Below are 27,916 nucleotides of genomic sequence, written 5' to 3'. Positions count from 1 at the left end.
GTCAATTGAAGGGACCGGTAGTGGAAAGCTCTGGAGCCGTTTCCGGCCACCTCAGCGGGAAGCGGAGACGCCAGCGGCTAGCTGTTGGGGAAGTGAGCGGTAGGTGTAACCGGCCACCGCGGGAGAAGAGAGGACAGCGACTGAGGCGGCCGGGTCTCCATAGCCTGGGAAGATGGTGCTGCTGACAATGATCGCCCGCGTAGCGGACGGGCTTCCGCTGGCCGCCTCGATGCAGGAGGACGAACAGGTAAGCTGCGCTCTTAGCCCGGAGCCCTCCAGTAGCTCCCATCTATGGATTCCTTCCTTGGACAAGCGAGACCCTGGCAACCTCGCAGGCACCCCCTCCTCCTTTCCCGTAGCTCTAGAACCGTTTGCTGGTAGAGAGACTACCTGTGAGAAGAAATCTTTGTCGGAGGAGTTAAGAGTTTGGTGTTACCTGTTTCTCTTTAGACAAAAAGGATACCTTTGGCTCATTGTGATCACCCAGCCAGTTTGAGATGAGTTTTTAGGGACTTTCTTAAAATTCAGGACTTTTATTTTCTGCTGCCGCTAAGGCTGTTGTTAAACTTCTGTCGGGGAAGATCACCCTCGTTTCTTCACCTCCTTTTCCTGTAGCACCTGATCCTTGACCTAGCCCGATGACATCTTTTGAAAGAGGATGAGGTAATATTGTCACTTGTAAAGTTGTCAAAGTTCAGTACAGTTCCTACCTCCACAGTTATTGTTCAAATGAGACCAAGAATATGATCTGAATAAAGGAGATGGCGGGGTAGGGAGAGAGCAGGTGGTAGAAGATACATACTTTGAGAAATATTTTTCCCATGAGGGGTAGCAGTGGGGTAGAGAGGAGCAAAATCTGGGCAGTTACATTGACTTCTATGGGGGGGGGGGGTGAAAGTGGATCTGAGATGCTATTTAAACAGGCCCCTAGTTTCTGCTTGGATAATTTTCAGAAAAATTCATAACTTTAAACTTGGTATTTATTTGTTATCGATCTGCCAAAACCGGTTGCTTTTGTTTCATTGACAAGAAATTCTCCCCAGAAGTGTTTTTGTGATTTCATTATTTCCCTTCAGTAATTTCGATTTTAAATAATGTTCTTTCTGAACTCTTAATGTCTGCTGATCTTTGCCATCCTAACAGTGCACAGAGCATTATAGAGTGTCCAGTACACAGCAGCGCTGTCCTGAGCTTGCTAAGTGTGGTACTTCCTCCGTCCTCATACTGTCCATGTTACAATGTGTGCTCTCGTCACCCTTAGTGAGGCTTATAGAGACTAGGCCGCTTGTTTAAGTCACACAGCTAACAAGCTGAGGGCCCTGTTTTACCTGGCACTGTTCACATTTAGGACTGAATGGTTCCTTGTTGCCAGAGACTGTCCTGTGCCTTGTAGGATGTCTCCTAATATCCTTGGCCTCTACTTCCAAATGGCAGGAGGAGCACATTCTCTGACCTCTTGTTCTTACAACTTGAACTGCTTCTAGACACTTCCAAAAGTTCCTTTTGAGAATTGCTGATTATAGTAATCAGCTTCTGTTTTCTTATCAGTATCAGTTTGGCTCTAGACCAGAACCTAAGTTCCTAGCCACTGTCTGTCCTGCCCCATTTAAGACTTTTCAACCATGCATTCAATTCTTACGAATACAGAAGTAACTTTTTTTTTTTAAATTTGGTACATATTCTATATAGCTGGTGCTTGCTTGCCTTGAATTGATCCCTCTGCCTTATTTTTTTGAGACAGGGTTTCTCTGTTTAGCTTTGGTGCTGTCCTGGAACTCGCTTTGTAGACCAAGCCTGCCTCAAACTCACAGAGATCTGCCTGTCTCTGCCTCCCGAGTGCTGGGATTAAAGGTGCGTACCACTACCAGAAATTATCTTTTAAGGCATAGATTATTTTGACCAAATAGTTTTATATTCAGTCTGCTAATTATCCAAGCTAAAGTAATTCATGTCCTTTTAATTATTTGTACAGTACTCATGAGGTTATTTTTAGGTATTTACTAGGTGCCAGTCCCTATCTATGCTGTTAACTGCTTTGTTAGGGAGAATGACTGGTTACTAAGAGAATGCAGTAGAGAGTGACACATACCGTATAGACAGGGCAGTTTATACAGTGCTGACTGTGTGTGGGCTTAACTAGAAATTTAGGCTTAGGGCAGGCAGAGAGGTTCTTCAAAACCCCGGACTTTTAGGATGTTTGCCGTTTCTTTTATCTACCTTTCTATTCTACCTTGAAATTACTGTATTTGCTTTAATTTTGCTCTAGTTCTGGAAGGCAGTTCAGCTTCGGGAAAGGTGTTAGAACCAGGTAGACGATAGGGAGCCAGTAAGACAAGTACCTGCTGTACAGTAGAACTGCCTTGCTTCCCTTGTTTAAGGGCGGTTACTATAATTGCCTACAGAGGAAAAGGCTGGTTCTTGGTCAAACTAACCTTTGACCAGCTGAGTTTATCAAGGATCCAGAGATGATAAGACCTTAGCTAAATGTCCTTAGAGAAAACAGTGATCTTTGGCAGTGCTAAAGTATGTGGGAAGTGGGAGATAATGAGAAGGATGAGGTCATCACCCTGATATCAGTGATGTGGAACTTGACTATTATGCAGCAGTTGAGGGGCCACCCGCACTGGAAAGAACTTCTCACCCGTGCTTTGTAAGTATACCTGGTATATTCATTGGTTTGTAAAACAAAATCGAGTCTGAAACCTTCTTAGAAAGGTAAAAGATGCTATTTGGTAGCACTAGTTGTCTACTAGGCCTAGTGAGATGGCAAAAGTACTGTGTTTCTGAGGCAAATCCCTGTCTTGTACCTTTTGTCATACAGAGTCAACCCTAAATATACCCGTGGACGACCTCAAGTTCGCCTCATGGCAGAGCCAGCTGTTTTCATTCTCTTCATTGTTGGAGTATTATATATCTTACGGGGCAGACAGGCGTTTAATTTCTTCTACATGAAGTAGAAAGCACAATCAGGGCATTTAGGTATTTTTAGCTGAGCTAACTGACTGTGTGTCTTTTGTGGTTTTGATATTGAAAGCAAGTCACATTAGTTTGTAAAGCAGTGGTTATGTTGTTTTTTTGTGGAGTATTGATCAGCTACCACATAGCTCCTTGAGCGTGTCCTGTGAACTACATGATTGACAAGACATGGTCTAGAAGGTGGGATGTCATAGTGCTTGAAGTGGAGACTGTGGGGTCAGATTATCTAGGTCATATCCTAGCTCTTCCCTTTCTGGCCCCATAGAGTCCTTGGTCAATTTTGGTTTCTAAAGTATAACATTGGAATAATAATTCTAATCAACTCCTAGGGTAAATAGGGTGATTAAATTAGTTAAATTATGTAAAATCTTCAGAATAGTCCCTGACAGAAAGTGTTAACTTTGTTTATTTCTAAAGTATTTTCCGAATTCTAGCCTGTCTTTAAATTTACAAACCAGAATTACACAAACTTTGTACAAAGATGCAATGAACTGGAGTGAATGAGTATTTTTTATACTGTAGAATTAATCCATGCTTATTTAAAGAGTTTAGTGACTTATATAACCAAAAGTGCTAATGGTGTTTATTTCCTATAATCTGTACTCAAATATTCTCATATTTCCCCTCCCTCTTCTCTTCCCCCCGTGTGTGTATATAAAATTAAATAATACTATAAGACTATACTATAAAAAATACTATAAGACTGACTTCATTTTTCCGCTAACAGTTGTACGTGCTGAATATTGTCTCATATCATTAAATATTTTAGTGCCTGCCTAGTAGTCTACTGTGTAAATATGTCAGAAAAACTATTATTTAGCCAGAATGATTTTGTTCTTAGGAATGTTAATGCCAGCTGAACCAGCGTTAGTGTTGATTGTCATACTAGAATCTCTATATGTAGATTTGCCCAACATGCATGACATTGCTTTTTTTTTTTTGCAAACTTTGAAATTGTAGCATGCTTCCAACCATTATTTCTATAATCAGTATGACTTTTAGTTTTGTTCTCTCAGGTTTATATTGTGTCTTAGAAAGTTGGGAGATTTGTATCAATTTTTATTTGATTGGCAGGGTTGTGTGTTTGTGAGCTGTTTGTTTTGTTTTGGGTTTTTGCCATCATTTTCTTCAGCTGTGCCTTTAAGGTGTTCATCTGCCTTTAGCAACTGAAGAGCAATGTTAATTTATTGATTTAGGAGTGAAGATTGCACATAATATTTTCTAAAGTCACTAGGTGATCCAGTGTGGAGCCATGGTTAAAATCATGCATGCTGTTCTTCATTATCACTTCAGTGACATTCCCGACATTAGCTGCATCGCTTACCAGTGCTGGTATGGGTTCAGATCTCTTTCTCCACATAATGTCATGCTGAAGCAAACAGATTGGTAAATTCCATTCACATAAAAATAGGGTGTCGTTCACCATTTCTTACTGATGGGAAGCATGTGATAATATTCACTAACATCTTCTGGCATGGATAGATGCATGTAAGCATACTGCTTAATATCGTTTACTGTGTGAATTGACATAATATGCACATGCATATGTACACTGATACTGAAGCATTTCTCAAACAAATAGCATTATATCAGATCATTGTTATAACAGCAATACTAAACAAGATGAAGCCACAGTAAGTGCACTGAGTGGACTCTGTCTGACTGTCCTGGCTTCCCTCATGCTTATTTATCACCCCATTTCTATTGGCATTCTAGGTCACTGTCTTTGTGTCCTTGCGTCTTTGCAGACCTGTCATGTTGGAACTACCTCCCTGTTTCTACTGTTGGCTCAGTGGCATATGTCTCGAAGCTAGATATTTCATGGTGTGTCCCTCCCAGACTGTGGGAGAACTAATATTACCACTTTTGTTTCAGCATGATGAGATGTCTGCCAAGGGAAGGCCAGTCTATCTTTCTATACAAAATAAATAATTCCAAAAATGGGGTAATTAGGGCTTTCTGTCACATGGCAGTGTGTATAAACTGGCTTGTTTATAACCAACAAGAGATACTTCTCTAGGTCTAGAGACTAGACATCCAAGAGGACAAGGCTAGCAGACTTGGTGTCTGCTTCTAATTCATAGATAGCAACTTTGTATGGGTCTCTATGTGCTACAGGGGCCAAATTAGCTTTCTGGGGTTTCATACAGGGGCATCAACCAGGGGCATCAACCTCAGCCATTAGCGCGCATTCATCATAACTGACCATCTCCCAGAGGCTCCACTTCCTTACCATCAGCTTGGTGGTGAAATTTCCAGCTTGCAGATCTGAGCGGTAGAGAGCTTCACAGCATAGCTACAGAATTCCCTCCTCCCTCCCCAGGATGAGGATGAGTTGGCAATGGCTATTGGTTTCTCACTCTTCATGTAGTAGGTTGGTAAGGTATGCCGTTGATCCTTTCCAAGTGGTGTGACTACAGTATACCCCTCCTTTTCTTTTTAAGAAATTGTTCAGAGAAATACTAACTGTTCCATTTGGGTGTTATCCGTTTTACACATATCTCTCTGAGTTCACATTTGCTGCCTAGACTGGAGAGTCAAAAAGATTCTGGTAATAAAGGATAGTTGGCCTTTCTGCCTAGTTACAGTGGTAGTATCCGTGGAGTTTTCAGTCACAGATAGTTTTACTTAAATGCTCTTCCACTTTTGTGGAAGATTCTGTTGATACTCCAACATCAAAATGAGAGTCACCAGCCTTTGGTTCTCAGAACTTTCTCCAGGGTGTGTCACAGGATGTGTGGTTTCATGCCATGAGCTGTGAGGAAAGTGGGTGAGGAGGAGGATAGTATCTCATGGTAAAGAGGACACTGAGTGCCTTACATGTAGTTGACATACACACTTTTGCTTCTTAGCAACTAAGTACTGGGGTCTTGGAAAAACTAGGAATTAGATTTTCTTATTTGTTCTAAAAGTTAGACATTTTTCTTTATTGAAATGAATCTTATTAACCGCTAAATGAAGGACTTTATTTACATAGTATTCTTGTGATATCATGCTGCTTCTAACTGATAGAGCTTTGTGTGTGTGTGTTAAATTCTTCAATGAAGTTATCTTCTTTCAGTCAGGCCGGGACCTTCAACAGTATCAGAGTCAGGCTAAGCAGCTCTTTCGAAAGTTGAACGAACAGTCCCCTACCAGATGTACCTTGGAAGCAGGAGCCATGACTTTTCAGTGAGTATAGCTCTGATTTCCTTGTGATCATTTAAGTATGAGAGAGACTCAACAGTAGGGCTGGGGAGATGGCTCAGTGGTGAAGAGCACTTCCTGTTCTCGTAGAGGACCAGGTTCTGTTCCCAGCGCCCTGTCAAGTGGCTCACAGCCACCTGTAATTCTAGCTCCGGAGCATCAGATGCTCTCTTGTACACTTCCGTGTTGCCTCCACTCAAACACACATACCTACCCCATATACTCTGTTTTTAAATGCACTTAAAAATAAATGCATATACGCATCTTTTTAAAAACATTTTTTAGAAAGTAGCAGTGTTGTTTCCTCATGTGAGGCTTTGTGCAAGAGTACGTGCATGTGTGCACACATGTGCAGTGCCAGAGGACAGCCTGGGGACAGCCTCAGGCTCTGTCCACAATCGTCTCTCTCACTGGCCCAGATCTCCCAAGTAGGCTAAGCTAGCTGGAGTGAGCCCCAGGGATCTCTGCCTGTCTCCTTCTCCAGTGCTGGGGTTATAAATGTGTGTCACCACACCTAACGCTTAAAACAACAACAAACGTGTGTTCTTGGGGCTTCAAGCTTGCAAGACATGTAGTTTACTGACTAAGCCATCTCCCCAGCCCAGAAAAGTAACAGTTTCTTAAACATAAAGATATCTTTAAAACTAGTCTCTTTGTGGAAGCACTTTTTTTGGCCTTCTTTCTAGAAAACTGAACTCTTAATTTTTTTTTAACTTAACATGCTTGTGGTAATTTAAATTGTTAACCTGTGCCCAGCAAATTCTATTCCATACCTGTCATGTAATAATAGGTAACTTCTTGCTTTAGAAACATCTTGGAGCCAGACACAAATGGCTCAAAGACGTTACCAACCAAAGTAATATAACATCTCCAAGGTTTTCTCTTCAGAGGATTTCTCTACAAGGACTTTAAGGAGATTCATAAGTTTTTAGCATGTTGCTTGATACATAGAGAATAGACAATAATATTTAAAAACTATAAAAGAATTTAAAAGCATCAAAGTCGGTGGCTGTGGAAGTGGTGGTTTTATTACTGGGGCTTGAACTCAGTGCCCTCATACCTGCTAGAAAAGTACCCTCCATTGAACAGTATCCCCAGGCACTCCATGGTTATGAACAATGCCCTTAAGAGGGGTGGAAGGAACTGTGTTACTTTCTCAGCACTGTACCGGAGAACCTATCAGAAGCAAAATAAAGGAGAAGGGGTTATTTCTGTCTCCATGACAGCAGTAAAGTCACAGTGGGGAGGGCTCGAGACAGCTGCTCCCCTGCATCTGTAGGTGGGAAGCAGAGAGGAGTGCTGCTGCTCAGCCTGCTCACCAGCCCAGGATGTCAGTCCACAGAGCCCTGATGGTTAGGGTTGGTCTTCCCTCTCGGTTAAGGCAGTGTAGAAACTCCCTCAAGGAGTCACTTCTAGATCCTATCAAGTCAGCAGTATCAATCAATCATCTTTATTGGATTTTTAATTATCTATAGATAATTGGTGTTAAATTATACATGCCAAGTTGAGTCTTTAAAAATCAGAAAAGATTGAAAAGGAAAGATGTTATAGAAATTCACAACAAACTAAAAGAGGATCAGCTAAGTAAGCTTCATTGTGACAGCAAGCAGCTCAGGTGGAAAGGTCTGCTAGGACAAGGGAGAGCTACTTGCTAAAAACCAAACGGCTGATAAGCAACATTGCAAGCAAAAGTACTTCAGCTTATCAAAGTCAGGTATGCTTTAAAAAGAAAATGGTGGACACCACATTTTATAAGGTAATTACATATTATCTGAGGCATTTTTAAAGATACTTTGATTAGGGGCTGGAGAGATGGCTCAGAGGTTAAGAGCACTGACTGCTCTTCCAGAGGTCCTGAGTTCAATTCCCAGCAACCACACGGTGGCTCACAACCATCTGTAATGAGATCTGGTGCCCTCTTCTGGCCTGCAGGCATGGAGGCTGAACACTGTGTCCATAATAAATAAATAAATCTTAAAAGATACTTTAATTAACACCAAAAAAGAGCCATTTGGTTATAAGAGGTAGCATGCGCCTGTAGGTTAATGCAGGAGACCATGAGCTGAGACTAGCAGCCTAGACAACTTAGCCAAAAGAGTACAAATGTATCCATTTAATTATATATATGATACAGTTATCTTCCATGTCTACAGGTTCTGCCTCTGTGGAAGCCATGTCCACAGCAAAGGACCATGCATTGAGAATATTTTAAAAACTTGTATCTGTTCTAAACAGACATGGGTTTTGTGGTTATTTTCTTATCATTACCTAAACAACCTAACAGCAATTAACAAGGCATTTATATTCTATTAGGTATTTAAGATGATTTGAAGTCTAAAAAAAGATAAACATGGATTTTTTGCAAATATTGTTTCACCTTGTGTTAGGATGTACCCTGGATGCATCCTGCAGAAGATACTGTAGGACGATCGTGTAGCTCTACGTGGACTAGAGGACAAAAGACCTAGGAAAGAGTTAGTGAACTTGGAAAGAGATTTTCTTCTGATTCCTGTAGGACCCGCAGTGTCTTGGCTTTTTTTTTTCTGCTGAAAAGCTAGTAAAGGCTTCTTCTTTGCCGGACCTTGTATTGTCTCCTGGATGCCCACACCTCCTAATGGGCCAGTGTTCTCCTAATAGAGGCACATCAAATGACCGCAGGGCTTGTTAAACTTTTCCACCTACTTTTCTGTCCATGAAATTTTTACGTGACTGAATATATAGGTACATAAAATGGGCACACAAATATTTACTGGTCATAAATTATTCAAAATTTTATTTTTAAGTCATTCTTTGGTGTATAACTAAATTTGTTATTTTGTTAAAACATAAGCAAATTTACACGCTCATGAGATGAATGTGTCTTATTTTTACATAAAGGATTGAGTTGACTGAATGTTTGATTCTGCAGGGTGTAGAGCATCATCAGTGTTTTCCAGAGTTTATCTTCATTTTGATTTTATAGTCTTCAGTGCTGAGGGTGCTGCTTTGCATAAGTATGTGGTGCAAGATAGCAGAAGCATGGTGAAGGCCATTTCAGAAATTGGTGGGAATTCTGTCCAGATTTCAAGCCAAAATGCTTTTATTGATTTTATTTTTTTAATGCAACTCAAATAGCAGGCTTTAAAATCAAACATGACTAATAGTAAAATGAATACTACTTTATAGTTACATAGTGGGGAATAATGATAGGGAAATGTCTTTGTTTTCTTTTATAAAATCATTATTTATTCTCTAAGAGCAGAAAACTTGCTATAGTCTACAAAGGAACACTTCAGTTCGTGACAGAGCAGCCTCAGAACTGAGCTCGTGTGTTCCAGGCATATGTAGGAACGTGTGTTGACACCTGTGCTCAGAAGTGAGGCTGCAGCGAAAGCGTGTCATGCATTGTTGCAGAGCCCTGATAGAAATACCTTGTTCATACGGGTTCCAGTTTCCATTTTGTTTTGCTCATTCAGAAACATTCTGGTGTTGCCAGATTTTCCAGAGTTCTCCATTCTTCTAAACAGTGCCATATAGGGTCACAATCCACCAGATAAGAAGAGTTGTGAGCCCCAAGCACATACAGTGAATGTTCAGCTGACTAATTCACAGACACACCCACAGTGTACAACTTGTGGGGAACCAGATTTGCAAAGCTTCGGGAACAGCTGTCTTTTGGATGGTCACTGACAGTTCTGTAGAAACCTTGTGAAATCATCCCGAAATACCCCAGCAGATTATCACTCTTTAAACTTGATTGACTTCCTGTACTGACAACTGTATACCTTTCCCCATACTGCGGGGCCCTGGTGTGAAAGCATTCACTCAGCCAAACCTTTGTTCTCATGGTCAAATCTACATAAGCGACTCCCCACAACTATCCTTATTGGCATTACTTATTGACAAGAAGATCCCTGAGCAGGCGGCACCGAGCAGAGGACAGTGTGTCTGCTCTCACTGATAAACAGGTCTCTGCAGCCCTGAATTCTCTAGCAGCAGACTCAGGAAGGTGTAATCCACTGGTCTTTGCTCTACCCTAACAAGTTATTAATATTCTGTACTTACCTTCACCTTTCATTTGAAACAAGGTCTTAGTCTAGGAAATTAACTGTTTGTATCTTTGCAGGAAAAAAACAGCCCCAGAGAAAGAAATTCCTTCTCACCTGGGTGCCTGCAGATACAGCACCCTGAGGGCCAAGCTCCACCCTAATCCTCCCTGGGGAGCTTCACAGCCACACCCATTCCAAGATCTAAGGCACTACCTTATCAGTCTTTTATCCGTCCTGTTAGCCCTAAAATAATGTCTGCTTGATAACTGTGTGCGTAAACTAGAAACCTAGTGGGAGGGGTAGAACAGTGAGGAACAGGGAGGAGGAACACCAAAAGGGCAACATCAAGAGAGCATTACAGCGAGCATAGAGTAAATGGGACATGGTAGAAAGACATCTGTAGCTAATTTATTTCGCTTACCCTCAGGCCTCATTAGTCAGATTTTCGCCTGCTGTAGCGATCCTTCTGAATCCCGAGAGGGTTAGTGGGGTTTAACCCCAACATAAACCTCGATAAAGAAGCTGGGCTTTAGAACAAGAAGTGAAAATGAAGTGCTTTGAAGAAAGCAATAAATTCCTATTTGGGTGTTTGAAGAAAGGGTCTAGAAGAAAAGGGATTATAAAAGTTTCACAGAAAAAAAGAGATTACAGAGGCTTGAACAGGAGAGAAGGAATGGAATTTGTCCAGGTGTGGAAAAGCACCTCCGTGAGAAAGACTATCTGAAGCAAGATTAAAGTTACGGAGGTCAGTGAATTCAGGTGCCCGTGCGAGGGGAGGACAGCAGTGTCATACACATTACTCCCTGCCTGAGAGAGTACAGAAGTCTTTAGATGTCCCTTATAGGACTCTAGGATGCCTCAGAGTCAGGAACAGAAGGCAGAGATGCGAATTTGTGTCTGAATTTGTGCATTTAAACCACCCAAAGCAAAGAACCTCTGACTTTGTCCACTGCATTTATGAGCTCTATTAGTATATGTTTTGTAGGATAGAGTACCGTGAATAAAAGCTTTGAAAAGCTTTAGTAGCTTAACTTTTCTTCAAGAATAGCCCGTTAGCCTGTAGTCACAAAGCCCCTTCCTTTCCAGAATGCCAGAGAGCCCACTGCCACAGAAAGGAGTCAGTTTCACTGTTGACATTTTCCCAGTTGCTTAGAATTCCTCTGTACCTGACTTTTTCTTTTGTGCTACCAACCAGTTCCCAGTCACGACATGGAGACTTATCATTAGCTTTGGATGTTTGGCCAAGCTTGGGCTTGTTTCTGGATGCCTCTTTTAACTTAAATTAACCTGGTTCTCTTTATCTACCTTGGTGGTTTTTTACCTTTTTACCTTTTTTTTCCTGCTCTGCCTGTTGGCTGACAGTGCCTGGCTGGCCCCAGGCATCTCCCTTTCTTTCTCCCTCATTCTCTCCTCCTTCTTCCTTTTTCTTTCACCTCCTACTTATTCTCTTTGCCCACCAGCCCCACCTATCCCTCTCCTGCCCAGATATTGGCCAGTCAGCTTTTTATTAGACCAGTCAGGTGCCTTAGGCAGGCAAGGTGAAACAGCAACACATCTTTTTATAGTTAAACAAATACAGCATAAACAACACGTCTTTACATCTTTAACATAGTCAGCAGAAACAAATGCAACACACCTCTGCCTAGTTAAAGTAATATTCTACAACCTTCTTTCAACCAGAAATAGGCAGCTTGGCTCTTTTTAGGTGACTTTTTCTGTGCCAGTAAACACTATCTCATTTAAATTTCAACATTTTGTCCTCCATAAATTTTTAGTTCTATTTTATGTTGTAGATGGAAGGACTTTAATGTGTGTACACTAATATTTTTGTCATACAGGGTCAAAGGATGGATAAAGTCACACCTGTAGCTTTCAAAAATAACCTCTTAGATCTTAATATATATTAATTGAATAATCGTGTGATTAATAAACAGTCACAATGTTCCTACTCTCTTGTGGGTGTTTTTCCTATTTTATGTATATGAGTTTTCTGCTGCATGTGTGTGCCTGTGTATGTGTGCACGTGCCTGCTGTTCACAGAGGTCAGAAAAGGTGTTCAAATCCTGTGGAACTGGAGGTACAGATGGTTGTGAGTTACACTGTGAGTGCTGAGAACGAGCTCAGATCCTTTTCAAGAACAAGTGTCCCTGATGCTGAGCCAGCCTTGGCAGCTCTGTTCTTTTGGATACATATTTAGTAGTGGAAAGATAGTTGGTTTCTTGGTTCTAACAATTTGTGATCTGAAGTGAACCGTTTTACTCAGGTCAGAGTTTTCAAAAGCTGATGTGGCCCTAAAAGTCAGCCTCAGCATGAAGTACGGGCCCTTCATGAGTAACTGTGTCCTGCTTTCCCCTCCAGCTACATTATTGAGCAGGGCGTGTGTTACTTGGTCTTGTGTGAAGCTGCCTTCCCTAAGAAGTTGGCCTTTGCCTACCTGGAAGACTTGCACTCGGAGTTTGATGAGCAGCATGGGAAGAAGGTGCCCACCGTGTCTAGGCCCTATTCCTTCATCGAATTTGGTAAGACTAGACCCTGCGTTTCTCTGTTAAGGGAATAAACATTGTGGAGAAACTTTCTGATACACTGGCTATAATATTCCTGTGGAATTTGCCTAGTTAAGTAATAGGAAGAGTTTGATTCTGTCTCTTCTCCAACTTATCTTTTTGTCTCTTTGAATGAAGAAGGCTTCCTTCTCATCAGTAAACTTTTCCAGTGTTTTGTCCCGCTCCCCATGTGCCTTTCTGTAGTTTAGTCTGTGTGACAGAGTCTGCGTGACAGTGTACTGACTACCTCGGCCTCACTGAGCTCTTTTCGCCTATCCATGGACAAACAAAGTCAGACTAATTTTATGAAATCAGAATTTGGAAATCAGTAAAGATGATAATTTTTTTTCAGTAGAATTAGAACCTCTAATTAGAAAATATCTGGTATTTGGAAACCCTGTTTGCTACACTCAGAAGTAGCAAGTGTGAGTCTGTGTTTGCACAGGAATTATGGGAAGGTTCAGCACCAGTCAGACCTGTAAAAGATTGTGGTGTCAGTAGGTCACAGGATATGACCTGTGCATGACAAGCCCCAGGAGCTAGAATAGGCAGAACCAGAATACATTGCTGAAATCCTTAGTCAAAAGAGCAGCACTATTATGTGTTAGAATTTCTAAAGTTTTCAAGTTTGTTAGACAGGTGAATCATCTTGCTTTTAGTAATAGAGAAAAAAATGGCCTAATGCTAATTTTTATGATATATAATTTTCTAAATGATATTTTTCTGGATGATAGATTTAGTAAATCCAAGGGAATAGTAAGACAAGTGTACTGCCTGCTCCCCCTTACTGCTGGAGATCCTTCATGGCCAAAACCCGATGTGCTCCACACAGGCCAGCATCTCAAAGTGCAGGAGAATGGAGCAGGAATTGAAAGCCAAGTCAGGTATCAGCATAAACAGCAGTAAATTGTTTTAGCAAGAGTTGAACATATTTCTAATAGGTCATTCCCGCAGTTCTGTATTGGTGATTTTGGATGCTTTTTATCACATGTGATTTGAAGTTGAATTGTGGGGTAAATTTGGAAGGTAGACTGCTGATCTAACTCTTTGCCCATTTAGGCTGTGCTGATAAAGTGTTGCCAGCGTTATTTCAGGGCATGTGTAGAATTAAGTAATGGAACCCAGAGGTTCTCTGAATACATTTGAAATTTTTCTGTTTTCGGTAATGGGTACTAGAATGGAGCTTAATTTCTCTATGGATTCTGAGAGTAAATGCCTCAAACTCAGAGGTGTCCCTGGATAGTTCACCTGAATAGTCGTCTTAACACTTCACAAGGAGGCCAAAGCCAACAGCAGAGAGATGGCATATGTAGGAATAAACTCACGGCAGTGGGCAGTGGCCAATCTTGGAGTAAACTCAAGTCTTGATGACCTATTTCAGTGGCTTGATGGACAGGAAAATTGTTAATGGTTGTCTTTCATCATTCTAGATACCTTTATTCAGAAGACCAAGAAGCTCTACATTGATAGTCGTGCTCGGAGAAATCTCGGCTCCATCAACACTGAATTGCAAGATGTGCAGAGGATCATGGTGGCCAATATTGAAGAAGTCTTGCAGCGGGGAGAAGCACTCTCAGGTATCTGAAAGCAGAATCAGAGAACAGCTTGTCAGAGTGTAGCTGGGACTCCCAGGAACTGATTACACGGCAAAGCTTCCAGTGTGCTGGGGATTTTACCTTGCATGACTAGTTTTGTGCGCTAGAGCAGCGTGAAGGACTCACAGAAGCAGTTACAGTTTCTTAGGATTTACAGAATTAAGTAAATTGAATACAGAAGCATCTGTACAAGTTAAGGAAACATTCCTGCAAGTTCAAGGAAGTGTTAGGTTCTCCATGTCTCCTTGGGAAGCGTTACTGCTCCTAGGTCAGGTTAGGAGACGCCATTTTCACCAAGATGTTCCTCCTCTAAGGCTATAAAAACATCTAGTCTGCTCTCAGCTTCTTCATCCAGTCAGTTATTAAATCTCTGTTGTGTTCTAAATCCAGAAAGTGAGGGGAACGCAAATACGTCCTTCTCACAAGTCTACAGGCACGATATCCCAGCCATGTCGGCTTCCTTGGCATCCTCACCAGTGCGTGCTGACCACGGTCACCTGTCCGTTCAGAGCTGGCTCTTGAAGACACTTAGCTGGTCCTTATAGCTCAGGTCCCATCGTCTCCTTCCTGGAACTCTTAGAGTCCTTGTTTACACAATCATTAGCGTGTATATTCATTTGTATTCGCTTGTTTGTAGGTGTGCACATGAGTACTGAGTACGGAAGCAAGTCAGCTTTGAATGTTGTTCCTCGGGTACCATTCACCTCGGGTTTCTTGAGACAGTCTGTCCCTGGCCTATTTTTCTAATTATAATTGGTTTTCCACTTATGCAAGGCTGGCTGACCCAGGGATCACCTGTCTGGTGCCCAGTTCTGAAATGACACTCATATGCCACCATTACTGACTTTGTTATATCAGTTCTGGGAACTCACACCCAGTCCTCGTGCTTGCGTGGAAAACACTCCCTTCACCATCTGAGCTCTCTCCTAAGCCATTAACTGATGTGTTTGTTTATTTGCCAATTTTAAAAAGTCTTCTCTGTGTGTACATGTTTATCATGTATGTGCATATGATTATGTGTGCAACCTCAAGTATTGATCCTTGCCTTCTGCCTTTTAAGTTATTTAGACATTTTTTAAAATTTATTTGTTTTTTAGTTTTTTTCACAACAGGGTTTCTCTATGTTGCCCTAGCTGTCATAGACTTGCTCTGTAGACCAGACTGGCCTCACTCAGACTCACAGAGATTTGCCCCCTGAATGCTGGGATCAAAGGCTTATGCCAGCATCACCTGGACTTTTTTTTTTCTTTTTTTAATTCAGATAGTGTTTTACTATGTAGCTCAGATTGGCCTGAAATTCACTATATAGATCAACCTGGCCTTGAACTCACAAAAATTCACCTGTTCTGGGATTAAAGGTGTGTGCCACAGCCTTGAAGTTCTTGCACTCAGTGGGCAGAGGCAGAGGGATTTCTGTGAGTTCAAGGTCACCCTGGTCTATAAAGTGAGTTCCAGACAGCTAAGGCTATTATACTGAGAAACCTGGGGGGGGGGGGGCATGTGCCACCACACCACAAGACAGTGTCTCATGTCTTCGCATGTGCCTGTGAGCTTCTGGGGATTCTCGTGCCATCTCCTGTCCTCTTGCTTCCGAGTACAGCATCTGGCTTTACGTGGATCTGAACTCAGCTTGTGTGGCAAATACTTTATTCATTTGGTCTTCTTCCTAGCCTATATCAGATATTTTTATATATTTTTTATTAATGTGTCTTAAATGTATACTTTATATAATAGTTATGAATGGTTGTGAGCCATCATGTGGATTCTGGGGATTGAACCTGTCCCTCTGCAAGAGCAGCAGGCTCTTTTAACAACTGAGCCGCCTTTCCAGCTTCTTGAGACAAGGATTCACCTGGTCTGCAGATGTAGCCCTGATTCACCTTGACCCATTTGCTTCTGCTTCCTGAATGCTGGCATTACCAGTGTGTCCCGCCACACTCAGTTTGTTAGGCATGTTAAAGTAAGTCAGTATGTAAAATTAAGTAATTATAGATAGCTAGATTAGATTGAAATATATGTGATGTCTAATGTTATTTGAACTTGAATATGTACATGTAAGCTCTTAAGTTGTGTGCTTGTATGTTTGGTTTTTATTCGTGTGCATGTAGTATCCGTACAGGCTTGCTTGGGTGTGTGCCTGCAACTGTATATCTGTGCTTGGGTGTGTGGAGGCCAGATGTTGACGCCTGGTACCTCTCTGCTGCTCTCCGCCTTATTTATTCAATCAGGATCTCTCTGAGCCTGGAGCTCCTGGGACCTGCCTGTCTCTGCTGCCTGGTGCTGGGCATCCAGACACATGCCACACCTGGCTTCTGTGTTCCTCACGTCTGAGTGGCAGTTTTTTTTTTTTGCAAACTAAGCCATCTCCCCAGCCCCTAGTTTTTTGAAGATTGCTATGAGTTTTGTGTGTTTCACATACTTTTGTATTTCTCATTATAATGGTTGCAGACAGATTCCATAATAAATATTTTTACATTCAATGTTGCTGCATATTTACTAGCAGGGGCTTGCCTTTGTGTACTGAAGAATTTAGCCTTTATGTTAGCAGTCCTCAGTTACCACAGCACACAGCTTCATACTCCTTAAACATCAAATTGTGAGTAAGTGTGTAATTTTTATTGTCCTAGACTTTCTACCTGAGATAAAGTAGACTAACATAAAAATTTTTCTTAAATCCCAAATTTTTGTATTTCCATTTATCCACAAGGTAAGGCTCTCTTGCAGAGCTCTAGTTGGCTGCAGAGCTGACAGACACGCTGAACGGCAAGGATTTGCACTTCTGACTTTAAGTATATTTGCCTGCTTGGTGAGATAAGAAACTACCTCAGAGGATCGTTAAGTACATAGAGAGGACTCCACACCTCTTGAGTGCTCATTTGTTATAGGCCGTCAGCTAAGGGATTCTTTCTGGGCCCTGTTCTATTAGTTACTTTTCTTTTTGCTGCGCTCAGACACCTGACAGAGCAGCCTAGAGGAGGAAGGTTTATTTTTGCTCACAGTTTGAGGGGATACAGTTGATCGTGTCAGGTTCATGGTGCTAGGGAGTGTGCAGCTGGGTTCCTTTCCTCCTCACATTCAGAGTAACTGGAGGAGCTGACCAGAAGGAGGGCAGAGTTCATCGGAGCCCACCTCGTGCAGCCAGGTCTCATCTCTGAAAGGTTTATAGTCCTAGAACAGTGCCCTAGCTGTTGGGTCAAGCACTCAAACACAGAGCCTCTGTGCCATTTTAATTCTAAACCTGACACTTACTGTCTTTATGTGATACGGGCAGAGCAGATCGGTTTCAGAGAAGACAAAGTAGAGATCTGGATCATTGTGTGTCTCACCAAAAACCACGCTGCTAATATTCAGCAGACTCCATTGGTCCCTGGAGTTTTTGTCTTCTGCTATTGCTGATAGCTTTAAATGGATGTGACTTCCACCACCACCCCCGAAAAAATTCATAGTAATGTATGCAGATGGAATAAAAAAATATAGACAGAAAATAGTTTGTGAAAGAAGTCGTTGGGGCGAAGCTTACCTGACTTGAGCATATTTCAAGGCAATGAAGAGATTGCCATCTCTGTTAACATGGATCTTCTCAACCTGCTTTTCCTTCTAGCTCCTTGTTTTATAGCTCATCAGCTTTGCATGGAAGGCAGAGGACTAAATCCTGTGCATTTCAGCAAGTTCAGTTACCTTTTCACTGCCTAGTAAGCGGTAGGCTGCTTCTTTATTTAAGGGTTGGCACTGCATATTCCACAAAGGCAAGAATCACGGGTGTTTTGATGCTCTCTGTCCTCTAGCATTGCACAGGCCCTGCCGTGATACAGGCTTTTGCCATATGACTCCTAACAGAATCTCGTCTTTATACACCACGGGTTTCAAAATGCTCTTATGCAGAGGAATTCTCTTAAATAGGTGGCGCACGCCTTTAATCCCAGCACTCAGGAGGCAGAGGCAGGCGGATCTCTGTGAGTTCGAGGCCAGCCTGGTCTACAAGAGCTAGTTCCAGGACAGGAACCAAAAGCTACAGAGAAACCCTGTCTCGAAAATCAAAATATATATATATATATATATATATATATATATATATATTACTTCCGCCCAGGAGTGGTGGTGCTTGCCATACTCTGGAGGGAAGATCACGGGTTCAAGACCAGCGTGAGCCTCATAACAGCACCCTGTCTGAAGCAGACAAATGGTTGCTTGTTCCAGATGACCTTGTCATTGTTGCTTTCCCGTTTATTCTCACAAGTGTAGAGTCATTTAGCAATTGTTTTTTAGCAGAGTTGTGACTTAATAAGAGCAGTTTTGATGGAGATTAAACAAGGATCTTCAGGGGAACAGAGGAAGTGTGCACTAGAGATGTGGGTGCAGCTTCTCAAGAGGAAGGGTAGTAGCAGATGTTTGCTGAGCACTGACTGTGTCCCGTCCTACGTGCTCAGGATACAGCATAAACACGTCAGTCCCCGTCCAGCTGGGCATCATTCTGTTAGAATCAGCCAGACTCAGAAAGACCAAATGCCGAATGTTTGCTTTCATATGTGCCCATGAAACTAGGGACGGGAAGATGGGGAGAAGGGAGAGGAGTGAGTGGGGTTCCTGTGATGGCAAAACAGAGAGGGCGTGACTAGGGGGCAGGGAGGGAGGAAGTTAGTTATAAAAAAGTATAATGGCATGTATATGTAAAAGGGTAATAATGAAATTTATTACTCTGCATACTAAATTTAAAAGTTAAAATGAGAGAAGATCCCTGACTCTGCAGGGCAGTGGTGGCACATGGCTTTAGTCCCAGCACTTGGGAGGCAGAGGAAGGTGGATCAGTAGTTTGAGGGCAGCCTGGTCTACAGAGTGAATTCCAGGACAGACAGGGCTACACAGAGAAGCTCTGTCTTAAAAAACAAAACAAAAAATAAAAAAAAAAACACCTGACCAGTTGAGATAGCTCCTGGTAGACTGACCAGAGAGAAAATGGTTATTTCTCTCCCCTAGTGTTTCCTTTTCTGACTCGGTGTTTTGTTACTCTTGGGACCTGTTGCTAATGTAGCAACTGTTGTGCTTACATTAAGTAATTCCATAGTTCTCAATCAAAACCAGTCTGTTAAGTAACTCCAAATATTCCAAAGCATTGTCTATTGTTTGCTTGTTTGTTTTGGGATACTTAAACTAAGGCTGGCCTTAAACTCCTGGTCCTGGTGTCTCCGTCTCCACGCCGCTGGGATTATAAGGCGTGTGCCATCACACCCATTGCCAAGGAAGAACCAACCAAGATTATGAAACAGGTTTTCAGAAATTTTTCGAAAACAGTTGGGTTGGAATTTATTTACGTCAATTAGAATATTTGCTTTCATTGTTAGTATATGGAAGAAGATGGCTACATTACAGATGTTGGGGGCAGTCTTTGTTGACATTGCTAAAGGCTTAACTGACTAGATGTTTGTGGGGTTTGTTATGGCTTTTAGAATCAATTTAACCAAATTACAATTTAACTTTTGTATGTGTGTTGAAATACTATGTCTGATAGCTCTGATTTTGTAATAGTCTTTACTCTGTGAAGAGTCTTGGGATTAGCAATCACCATGGAAGTATAGCTTAATACTCAGTAGACAGATGATTAATTGAACTTTTTTTTGGTTATCCTAGTCTTATCCTGTGTGTGAATTAGACCACTTATAAAGGATAGAGAGACGGCTCATAGGTTAAGAGGGCTTACTGTTCATGCAGAGTCCCAAGTTTGGTTCTCAATGCCTACATCTGGTGGGTCCACAGCTGTCTATAACTCCAGCTCCAGAGGATCCAAAGCCCTCTTCTGACTTCCATGGCACACACGCACACACACATATACACACATGCATATGCACATAGACATAAATAAAAAAAACTGTCAGGTAATGGTGGGCATTCAGTTCTACATGCCTAGCATGTTCCAGGCCCTCAGCACCAGATACACAAATAAATATATTTATAAATCAAAAGATGAAGAAGAATATCAGCTCATACTTATCAGGTGTTTGTCATATGCCGAAACTCTCCCTCTAGACCAGTGTGCCTACTCAAATTTTGATAATGCAATGATTATTTTATTGTTAAACATAGTTTAAATTCATGGTCTGTTTACTCTGCCAGTCATTTTGGTTATTTTTATGCTTTAATGTTTCGATAAAATACTCCAGGAGTCTGATCAATGTTTTCTTTTTTCCTCTTTTCAGCATTGGACTCAAAGGCTAACAATTTGTCCAGTCTGTCTAAGAAATACCGCCAGGACGCGAAGTACCTGAACATGCGTTCCACTTACGCCAAACTTGCAGCGGTGGCTGTATTTTTCATCATGTTGATAGTGTATGTGCGGTTTTGGTGGCTGTGAGGTGTAGTGAGCCTAGTTGCTGGTAAGGGAGAACCTAGAACCCGGCAGGTGTATGTTTTCAGGAAACTGAGCTCACAGGGCTGTGTATTAGAATCCAAGTGGAACTTCTGCCTCTAAAGACCTTGCAAGAAATGACCTGTCCTGAAAATGAAAGCTGGCGCCTCGTTTAAGGAAAGCTTAACCCATGTGGAAGTCTCTTTGGGGGCAGAGACTTTCTCTGGGTGCTCAGCCATATGTATTAGGGAACAGTAGATTGTTTGTTTCATTTCTTTCCCTCCCAGGACGTTTGTAAGACAGCAGAACTGGGGCATTCTCTTTCCCTGGTGGAGCCAGCAGTGAATTTAAGATAGCCACCCCCTGCTAGCAACTTCCTGAAATTCCCCTCAAAGAAGGTGGCCTGCTGGGGGGTCTTAACTTTAATCAACATTCCTTTGTTGGTGACATTTGTGATTGACTTCCAAGTAAAACTCAAAGTACGCGCAAGTCAATTGCTCTGCTGCACAGATCTTGTCTGTTGGCCACTGTAGGAAGTTAGCCTTTGTTATTTTTCTTTTATATTTTGCTTATTGCACAGTTGCTTTGGGGTTAAATCAGTTACATTAACATGCCTTGAAATTATATAGTATTGCTCGACTAAAAGACTGAAGTTTTTCTGTCATTTACTCTTTTTTTTTTTGTTTCTTTGTTTTTATTCTATTTTTTGTTTTGTTGAGACAAGGTCTCTCTAACCTCAGCTGTCCTGGAACTCATGTAGACCAGGCTGGCCTTGAATTTACAGAGATCTCTACCCGTCTCTTCATTTACTCTTTGAGATTTAAAATCCCCTGGGACATGGTTAGTTTGGAGTGTCTGGTTGGTATAGAGTGAGTGTGGGCAGGGTCGTCAGAGAGGAAAGGCGCAGCCCGAGTGCCAGCTTTGGCCCCTACCCCCACTTTGTCCTCTAATCTTTTCCCATTCTTGGTTTTCTTTCCACCAGAATTTGCCTAATTTTATAGTTTCATTTTTTAAGTATCCTACCAGGATATTCCCAAGTTTCAAACTGTGATGGACTCAACAGTGTAGTTAGTTAAATGTATCATCTTTGCCGGTCAGCTACTCACACAAATACTCAAGTATATTATAGAGAACATCTCTGAGAGCCCCTCACTCCTCTTTCAGTTCTTGTAAATTCTGCAAGAATGTTCTAGAGACGGAGAACTCGTGAACAGTGGCTTCTATTAACCAATGAAAGTACGTAAGACTTCTTTCCCCTTTTTGCTCAGGGATAATGGGGATTTCACCTTACCTTCTAAGGTAGAATTTTATAAGTGGGAAGAATAGGCCTTTTGAGTATTATCACAGGGGCCTACAATAGAAACCATAACTCCTGCAGATACTGCAAGCATTTCTTTAATTGTACTGGAAAAATGAGCCAACTTCTTATTTGTTAACATCTTTGGAAAGACTTTTAGTAAGCAGTTTTATAACCCTGGGATCATCACAGCCGCCCTATTCCTGGTGGAGGACAACAGCCTCACTTCCTATGAGAAGGCCGGTAGGGATGCTTACTGTATTCCTGATAATCGCAGAACTAGAATACATGTTCTTCTACTTCGAACATAATTCTGCCAATTAGAGTTTTGTGCATGAAATACAAAATGACTTTTTGTAGAGAATAAGTGCTTTTACGTCCCTAAAAGGCTTATCCCATAAATAATGATATTGGCAAGAAAAGCCTTCGGAAGACTGAAAACCTAAGTAGTTGCACCGTAGTGTCTGGTGCTTCTCTAAGAATGGAGGGCGGCAGCTCATTGTTGAGAGTTGCATGCTGCAACCTAACGGTCAGCAATGAAATAAAGATTTCTAGAATGTTCTGTCCTCTTCAGTGTGAAGTTTGTTGTCTAGTTGAATTATGTGCACATATCCTCTTGGCGTCTTCTCTCATCTCAGTGGGCACCGAAGTAAGGGCGTGGGGTGAATGATGAACAAAGAAACAATGTGGTAAAGACGGGGCAGAGGGCAAAGAGGAAAGCAGACCCAGCCTCTAACGTGCGATTTTAATAGGTGGTAGCAGGAGGATCTAACTAGGCAAAATATGTCCACAGACAAACAGGCAGCCCAAGCAGAAAGTGTAGCAACGGCGTGACGTTGGTGAAGGGACATCAGCTAACTTGATTCTAGGGAAGCAGAAGCAGCATTCTAGACAGATGGCAGCTTGTGAAAGACATGTTTAGCATGTGAGAAGACACGTCTGACTCCTCTTAGCTCAGGATAAGCAGAGACTTGGGGAGAACCAGACGGGCAGTGCTGAACTGCAGGTTGACCCTGCTGTGCTTGGTGCAAGATGCACTCAGGTTTGAAGTTGCAAACAGTTAGGTTGACTGTAATGTAAAAGGTATCCCAGACTGGAAGTTCCCAGATGGAATCAGGGAGCCCTCAGAGGGTAATTAAGCAGACCAGTTTTGAGTGGTTTTCAAGAAAGGAGTGATGAGAGGTTTGGATGAAGTAGCTTATTGAAGTAAGTGTGCTTTCGCCTTTCTGCAAACCAGATTTGTCCAGAGTCACAGCTACAAAGCGTTGGAGCCGAGACTTAAATCGACCGAGCTTACTTTGTGCTTTTAATTTTTCAGGGAGGTCTCTGAAGTGATGGATTTCATCATGGCATCTGCCTACGTATGAGTCTCTGTAATTGTGCTCTTTTGTTCCTCTCCCTCAGGGTGTGTTCCTGAGTACCACCGAATAGTCAGCTAAAATAAGGACTAAAAATGTATTTTGAGTTCAGCAACCAGAGATTTAGTAATACACATAGAAGCCATTCTAGGGAGCTGCGCGCATAGGACAGAGCGCCATGGGTGCGGCTTGACCCGCCGCACCGTGGGTGAAGACAGCGCTGCCGTCACGAGCAGCTTTCTTGGCTGTTGTGACACTGAACTTCACCACCTGTTTTATTGCAGTGTCTCATGGTGTCAAAGTTTGGGGATATTTGTCACATTGACACAGACCTGGTCATTTTATTTTTTTTTATGTTTTTTTTTTTAACTTCATTTTTAATTTTATGTATGAGTACTCTGCATGTATACCTGAGTGTCAGAAGAGGGCATCAGATCCCGTTGTAGATGGTCATAAGCCACCATGTGGGTGCTGGGAATCGAACTCAGGACCTCTGGAAGAGCAGCTGGTGCTCTTAACCGCTAAGCCATCTCTCCAGCCCGACCTGGTTATTTTAATGTCTTACAATGGTTCTCAGATCTTTGAAAACCAGATAAAAGTGTGTGTCTTTACTCCAGGAAATAAGTGTTGCGTCCATCTCTGGCCAGGCAAGGCCACACACAGCGCTACTGATGAAATGATGCATGGATGACTGGTGGTCCAGGAGCTTTCGGTTAACCCCAGGTGCATAGAGTAGAACTCAAAAGTCAAGTACCCGAGCCCTTGAAAACTGGTGAGCTGGAGGAATTCTACAGTCTGAACTAACTTAGGGACAAGCTCGAGTCTTCAAAGGTACTGTATGCACAAAATCACTTCTGTCAGATATTTTCCTGTATTATTTTCCGAGATGCTTTTATTAAATAGGATTTTGTTTTCAGTTCTGAGTACTCCAGCCACATAGAAGGAGCTTGAACTGTGTGTTTGTCATTACAAATACAAGGGAAGGGAAATATTCCCAGCACCCGTGAGGCAGAGGCAAGCAGATCTCTGCTAGTTCAAGGCCAGCCTGGTTTGCAGAAATGAATTCCAGGACAGCCAAGACTATACAGAGAAACCCTGTCTTGGAAAACCAAAAAAGAAAGAGAACAAGAACTGGCCCGGCAAGTTGGCTCAATGAGTAAAAATGCTTGCCACCAAAATTTGAGTTTCACTCCCTGGAACTCAGGTGGTGAAAAGAGAGAGAGAATGGAATGTCCTCTGACTGCACTCATGCTTTTGCGTGCACGGGTGTACACACACACACACACACACACAAATGTTACAAAATGAAAAGATAATCTGTGCACACCAGATTTAATAAGATACAGTAAACCCCTTACAATTTATGTTCTCAATCTTAATAGAAATTTTCCCTGCTAAGTCCCAAGCATTGTCGACCTCAGAACGAATGCACTTGGTTCTGTGTACTTAATACTACTGACTGGGCTGGACAGCTGAGCTGTGTCGGGCTCAGCAGGATGCAGATAGCCAGGGCTGTAGCAATGTTACTGTTTTCTAATTATTCACTAGCCTGTCAGGCTGACTGTCCTGTGTCGTGACTTGAATTGAGGTCGAATAAGCAAGTTGAATCTTAGATTCTGTCACTCACTGGCGGATCTCCTGGTGTGGACACAGCATCCACCTAGATCTTTCTTGTGTTCCATTTCGGCCTTTCCTTCTAGCCCATCTCCAGTGCCTTGTGACTCACGCCAGCCTGCGGGGTAGCTGTCTACCTGGGGCCCCACAACCTTTCCTTCTAGCCCATCTCCAGTGCCTTGTGACTCACGCCAGCCTGTGGGGTAGCTGTCTACCTGGGGCCCCACAACCTTTCCTTGTGCTGCTAAACGGGGTTCCATGGCAGCCACATTTGACTAGGACCCAAAGTGAGCAAGAACAACCAAAGACCAGAACATCCACCCAACAGATATGAGGCCAGACATCTACACCAGGAAACACTTGAGAAGTCCAGATGCCGAGATCGTAGTACAGTAACACAAACACGCACAACTGAGACGGCGCACTTCTGTCAGAAGCCAGCAACTCCATCCTATTAGGCCCTGAGAAAAGCAGTTTCGCCATTGTTGCTGTCAGGAAGGGGTACAAACGAGCAAGTAAAATTCAATTTATTCTCCTGGTTCTTTGGATTTTTTTTTCAAGTGCTATAACAATCCATGTTTTCGCTTTAAAACTTTGAAGAATTAGAATTCAGACTTTGGTACAGTAACATACACTGGAGTCTGTAGACAGAAGTTTCTGTCCCACCTGGTCCTACAGTTATTTTCAGTACCAAGTAAATGCATAGAGGCTTATATTAATTACAGACTGACTTCCTAGCTCTATGAAACCAACTGGGGGCGAGGGAAGGGGTTGGGGAGGGAGGAAGGAGAGGAAAGAGTTACACAGAAAGACATTCTGGAGCAAAGAAATTGAGTGAGTATGATATGGAGTCAGTGCCTGGATACAAGCACCTAGACCAAATGGTGTGACCAAAACAAGTTCAGAGTACAAGAAGAGAGGCCCAGAAGAGCATGGGAGCCAGGGTGTGACCTGGAGTGTGTGATCTTTCACTCTGTAGATGTAGTCAGTCCTTTTGGAAGACTTGCGCTATGATAGCAGTCCTGGGATCAAAGGTGTGCATGGGAAAAGCGTGAGGAGGCTACTGCCAGAGCCTGTGGTAGTTTCCAAAGCTTAGACCAAGGCAGAACTCTGAGAAACGAGGAGATGGACAGGAATGGTTGGAGATTGGCAAGCAAGGGGGCGGCAGATACAGCTCACATCTTGATGATGTAGGTCAGGTAAAGGAACTGGACACTAGGAAGCTGGTCAGGTTTACCTTCAAGGCCAATGGGGTACATGCTTTAGATATAATTAAGTTACTTATGGAATACTAAAAACAGCCAATAAGCAGAAGAAAACAGTCTCCAAAGCAATACGGGCAATAGCTGAAGTTCTCACTGGAAAACCAGAGAAGTTTGTGTCTTGAAATCTTACATTGTTTATATTTTTTTTCTCCAAAGGAATTCCTTATAGGAGTTTATTATTGTTAACTATAATGCTAAATTAGAGAGAGAGAGAGAGAGAGAGAGAGAGAGAGAGAGAGAGAGAGAGAGAACATTATAAAAAAAATCTGGGAAATGAGGAAGCATGAAGAGAATGGACAAAGGAACATAAGAAAATGGGGGGAGGGTGTTCTTTGTTTCTAAAATGTTCACTCTGCTAAGCCCCTGGAGAACACTGGACTAATGCTAAGACTGGATTATCAAAGGGAGCAAATACAGCAAGGAAAGATGGAACATATACCAAAGGTGAAAACAGGCAAAAATGTCACAGGAACAAAGGGAGATGTGGCTGATAACTCAAATGAAAATCTTAAACATATGTAGCTTTCACAATAAGCATGCCAACAGGAACCTAACAGGACAAGTAACCGTGAGGACAAACACCAGCGTCATCCCTAAGGGTCAGTAAGCAGAATAGTGTAGTGAATCCGTAGCTTGCAGCCCAGGACTCACATCTAAGTATTTCAATGGGCTGCTTATGCAACCTTAGGCAAACAAAAAATTTTTTAAAAACCCATAAAATATAATAGTATGCCCAGGACTCAGTGACTAATAGACAGCAACTCCCAGAGTAACATGCTCACATGTCCAGCAGGTGGAGCCCAGCAACTCAAAAGGCCCTGTGAGGTCCCTACAACGGAAACCAGTTTTGCTCGGCCTTTGAGGCTTGGCACCCAGTCCAGTGGCTGGTTCTTGGGATATACTCAGCATACATTTGCAGGGTCAGTACATTGAATCATAACGTTTTGTACACACTTTGGGGGAAATGGAATGAAAGGAGAAAACAACAGCAAAGTGGGATTAAAGGGATTGGGGCGGGGAAGAAGCACGTGAAAGAAACCACAACAAAATACCAGGAAGGCGAATGTATAGTGAGCGCGTGGGAGGAGGGAGTTAACAAACAAAATGGGTTCTCTGGAACAGAAGTAAATGAGAGGTAAGAAAGCAGAGAAGAAAAGAACGGGGCGAATTGGGAGGGAAAAGTTACAGACAGCCAGTGGGTCTGTCGGGAGGCTTCCAGTGGACCATTGCGGTGCACCACGCCCATCTGCGCCCTGTGCGCCACCATACAGTTAGTGAACCCGGCAAAGGGCTGGAGATTGAAACACACAAAGACTCACAGAGAGACAGAGACACGGGTCATCCTTGAAACAAAAATGCCCCCTTTATTGTGTACCAGATCCTGAACTGATAGCCACGCCCCAGCCAAACGCACCAGAAACCACTCTCCTGCCATCAGGAACTCCTGAGGGTCTCGCGCTCAGAGCAGCTGCAGGCTGTCTCAGAGCAGAGGAAAACAAGTTGTTTGCAAGAAATTCAGGATCTGGGGAGTTCACAGCTCCCAACAGACCATCCCACTGAAGATAGATTTTATGTTGTGTAGACGGTTTAGTGAGCTTTCATGTCAGTGAGTCACCTAACAGGTTTTCATCTGAAAAGGTGACTCCGATGATAGATACCTTGGTCAGTATACTGTCTAAACACATCTCCTTGATGAGAGTGGTTTAAAGGTTAC

The 27,916-nt window shown here is 42.5% G+C and overlaps 1 protein-coding gene across 1 annotated transcript; it reads left to right on the top strand.

The window, feature by feature from the left end:
• Positions 1-3: 3 nt before the first annotated feature.
• Sec22b (SEC22 homolog B, vesicle trafficking protein) lies at positions 4-22,527 on the top strand. The gene is made up of 5 exons (XM_075981809.1): positions 4-247; positions 6,038-6,147; positions 12,549-12,709; positions 14,164-14,310; positions 20,520-22,527. The coding sequence occupies exons 1-5, from the start codon at positions 173-175 to the stop codon at positions 20,672-20,674; spliced, it is 648 nt and encodes a 215-aa protein (XP_075837924.1). The 5' UTR covers positions 4-172; the 3' UTR covers positions 20,675-22,527.
• The last annotated feature ends 5,389 nt before the right edge of the window (positions 22,528-27,916 follow it).

The sequence above is a fragment of the Microtus pennsylvanicus genome, chromosome 7, assembly GCF_037038515.1.
Source record: "Microtus pennsylvanicus isolate mMicPen1 chromosome 7, mMicPen1.hap1, whole genome shotgun sequence".
Lineage (NCBI taxonomy): Eukaryota > Metazoa > Chordata > Mammalia > Rodentia > Cricetidae > Microtus > Microtus pennsylvanicus.
Note: the sequence above shows the minus strand (reverse complement) of the source record. Positions and strands in the feature narration are given on the sequence as shown.